Source organism: Phragmites australis, chromosome 9, assembly GCF_958298935.1.
Source record: "Phragmites australis chromosome 9, lpPhrAust1.1, whole genome shotgun sequence".
NCBI lineage: Eukaryota > Viridiplantae > Streptophyta > Magnoliopsida > Poales > Poaceae > Phragmites > Phragmites australis.
Window position 1 is genome coordinate 6,687,812 of NC_084929.1, and position 3,661 is coordinate 6,691,472.

General features: G+C 42.4%; 1 protein-coding gene across 2 annotated transcripts; it reads right to left on the bottom strand.

The window, feature by feature from the left end:
• Positions 1–430: 430 nt before the first annotated feature.
• On the bottom strand, positions 431–3,420 carry LOC133928559 (large ribosomal subunit protein eL20z-like). 2 transcript variants are annotated; one of them, XM_062374956.1, is made up of 5 exons: positions 3,200–3,420; positions 1,654–1,820; positions 1,329–1,461; positions 1,142–1,259; positions 431–856 (listed from the first exon to the last, which is right to left on the bottom strand). In XM_062374956.1, the coding sequence occupies exons 2-5, from the start codon at positions 1,661–1,663 to the stop codon at positions 764–766; spliced, it is 354 nt and encodes a 117-aa protein (XP_062230940.1). In that variant the 5' UTR covers positions 1,664–1,820; positions 3,200–3,420; the 3' UTR covers positions 431–763. The 2 variants fall into 2 exon arrangements, with proteins under 2 accessions (XP_062230940.1, XP_062230939.1); XM_062374955.1 differs by having other exon boundaries at positions 1,654–1,871.
• Between the last annotated feature and the right edge of the window lie 241 nt (positions 3,421–3,661).

Here is a 3,661-nt window from a genome sequence, read left to right on the forward strand (position 1 = left end):
CCAAAATATCCGGGTTGGGCCGTGCCGGCCTGCCGTGCCGCACGCTCGGCCCAGGCACGACCCGAGGCTTCGTGCCGTGCCGACCCGACCCGGCCCATCTACGTTCGGACCAGACCATGCCTGGACCGTGCCAACAGTATCGTGCCTCGGGTCGGCCCATGTCGTACGGCCTATTTGGACATCTTTAGCTAATATTTGTGTCCCCTAGCTAGTGTAAGATAACACCAGCTGGTTACAGTTCATGTTATGGTGACAATGTACAAACGGTCTGGAATTTACAGAAAACTGAGACGTGCTCTGTGATTTTGTGCACAACTGTTCACAGATGCAGAAAGTGATAGCTGATCTAAAACTTAGCATTGTTAATGTTGGCTCATGCTAGAAGCAGCAAATTCCTTTAATTAAAAAAAAGGAAGAACAATTCTCAATTAATCCGCCCAAGTAATTTCAAATTCATTGGATCAATGTCCCGAATTCCTGATTGTTCTGCTTAGGTAAAGTTATGAACACGGAATTGTTCACAAACTTCAGGGACATAAGGAATTGCCAAATATATGTTCAGGCATGTCTACAAGTTCAGTAATATGCAATCTACACTCACAGGTAATACCTGACACAGTTGATAATGTATCATGCTAAAGACAATCCTTTGATTTCCCTTTTGCACTCCAACAATGAATGGACCAAAGAATCTAAAGAATATTTCTGTCAGTAGTTCAGCCGCTGAAGATCTGCAATAGATATCTTGCAGCAATCGTTCAAGTCAATTTGCACAGCTATTCAAGAAACGTTTGTTTACACAGCATATCAAAAGAACAGAAAGGGTTATTATAGTTGCTGCCGTAAAGATGACTGCCTGCACACACCAAACAAGAGGAACTGTAAGAAACAAAATGCATGACAGAAACTGTAAAGCTGAATAAGGTCAGAATGAGTACATCAACAAATAGCCTAATTTTGAAGTTCCCTTAAATCATAAAGAAGTACGTGCAGACAATACATGATTTTCTGATGTTTTACTAGCATGAACAGTTGCTACCTAGTTACATAACCAAAATGGAATAAATCTACTGTATATTTATATACTTAGAACTAATGTTTTTAGAAACAAGTTCAGAGTTATGACAAATGGAAAACTAACCACAAAAGCAGAAGCAGCAAGTCCAGGTCGCTCTCGAGGGTCCCGATTGTAGTACTTGCAGCAATAAAGAAGAGCTGCAACGTACCAAATGATAGGGCACAGAAAACCTAAGAGAAAACTGCAATAGTACAATGTTCAGTACAGTACCCAAGCCCGAACTAAAAATTGGAGGAATCGACTGACTCACCAACACCATCCTATTCCACAACCAAAGCAGGGAAGCCGTCGCTCAAACATTGACAATCGTGGATTTTCTTCATCTCCAAGTAGTGTGTACTTCCCAAGGCACACCTGGCAACGGCAAAATTCATCTGAGCTTCCTGTGAAATGCACAAGAGTGAATGAAGTTAAACCAATACAAGTAGTATTTCCAAAATATCTACGAGATACTCTTCCTTATATAGAATACTGACCACACTTTTCCTGAATTGGAAGTGAGACTTCTAACTAACACGTGATAGATATTTTGCATAAAACATGAGCATAACAAGGTTAAAACAAAAAAGAGTTACCTCCCCTCATAAAACTTCAGGAGCAAGCCCCAGCCACAACAGGACTATAACTGTTCGTCAGAGGAATAACTGTTGACCTTGAAGCCTCTCAGCATTTGCAGATAGCTCCTTGTTGTAATGGCTTAGTGAAAACTATGGTGCTAAGAACTAGTCATCTCAGCTAGCAGCTGGGCAGATCAAACATGACAAGTTTGCATAAAAAATTGATGGTGCATAATCTGTTAAAAGCAGAGTTATGTAAGATAAAATACATTTAAAGAAATTGATATTTTAGGTAACACGGTGTACAGAAACCACGACACTGTACTGGTTTTCTCAGTCAGATGCATGCAGTACAGAAACTTGAAGATCCTTCTACCCTGCCATCTAGTTTCAGCGTGAACATGTAATGGCTAACTCTGAATATCTTTTATGTAAACTTCTGAGTGGAGCTGTGTAATCCTTGTTGTTCAACTATTTCTGGAAAAGTGTGGTGTTGGTTGTAGGCTTGGGAAGCTATTTGAGCTGTAACGACTTGTCTTATTATCAGATTCAATAATGGAACTGCAGCATCAGGTTTGATGTCCTCTTCTTTTTCTTTTCAATTAAAATGTATTGCAGGAGCTATGCTCATTCACTAAAGAAAATATAGAGATAAAAGTTACAACACCCGTCCCAGGTGGACTCACCGAATTGATATCCTCTTATTAAGACATGAAACAGTCGTTTCTTCATGATGAGTAATATACAACCAATTAACAATCATCATTGTCCCGAAATCATAGTTGGTTAAAAGTTAAAACAGTATCCCAATGCATAAGCTCATGCAAAGGGACGTGATATCCGGATTATGGTCACAAATCATTACCCACTAAAAGGTGAAAACAAACATCGAAGCTAAATCACAAAATGAGAAGCACATGCAGTCTCAGTGAATTGCTCTAGTGATAATGTTGAGGTTCTATCTAATCTAGATCTGAGTGAAGTTAGCACGAATGTGAGAAGGGTCTGAAGGGAGTACGGCATTGTGCTATACATTACCCACCTGTGTTACCCAGATACCCCGATATGCAAGCTTTCGTACGTACCCACTACGTCAAAGCAGTAGCTAAACCTTTAATGTTCAGAGCCAGTCAACTTCCTTGATCTTGATTGCCACATTATAGGATTGCAGAAACGCCAAGTTGCTATCCTGGGCCCAAGCCAATGCAAGCCCTTTCCACCCTTTTTGCTCGAAACTAAGGAAACAAGATTAGCTACAACTCCAGATTCCACCATCCAGCACTCCATCGCAGGTTCGGTCAGTAATACCATCGAACAGGTTGCGCTCATACCCACAAGTCAACGCCCCATCACAACTGGGGACCAAGAACCGATCGCCCGACTACCCCAGCTTAAAATCGCAGCCACTCGCTCCCTCAGATTCAGCCCTACCTACATTCCGAATCCAGAATCTACCAAGGCATCCGCGCACGAAACCGGGAACTGGACTGCGATTTAGCGGAAACAAGGGACGAGCATCCACGGCGGCCTCAAAGACGAACGCCACGGGGTGGAGCACACTTACGTGGTCGAATCGAAGCTCATCTCATCGGAGGAGGAAGACTCTGTTGCGTGCGCGGCTTCGAGCTTGGGTTGGGTGGGTGGGTTGGTCGAGGACTCGAGGGAGACGCGGGGACTGGGGAATGAACTGGCGAAGTAGGGAGGCGTGAAGGCCGAGCGCCCGAGTCGGTTTCCTTCCGCTTCCGGAGTGGATTTTGGTTTCGGTACATTACCGCCCGGAAAGAATGCCACTTGTTCAATTGCTGTTTCAGTTTTTGGTAGTGCTTTTTAAATTATTAGGGTCACGTCACTTGTTCAATTACAGGGCTTCGAAAAGGTCTAGCTGCTGTTTCAGTTTCTGCTACTGCTTTTAAATTATTAAGGTCATGTCACTTGTTTTTTAAAAAAATTCGGTTTATATCACTAGCTGTTGTGTTTAGATCGAAAAACTTATTTAGTTTATGCTGTTGATTCCGTTCAATTAGCG

Excerpts from the sequence above, each read along its gene's own strand:
- LOC133928559 (XM_062374956.1), bottom strand. Across the intron at positions 1,260-1,328 it reads TGTGGAATAGGATGGTGTTG|TTTTCTCTTAGGTTTTCTGT; the intron begins GTGAGTCAGTCG and ends GTACTATTGCAG. Across the intron at positions 857-1,141 it reads TTGCTGCTTCTGCTTTTGTG|GCAGTCATCTTTACGGCAGC; the intron begins GTTAGTTTTCCA and ends TGGTGTGTGCAG.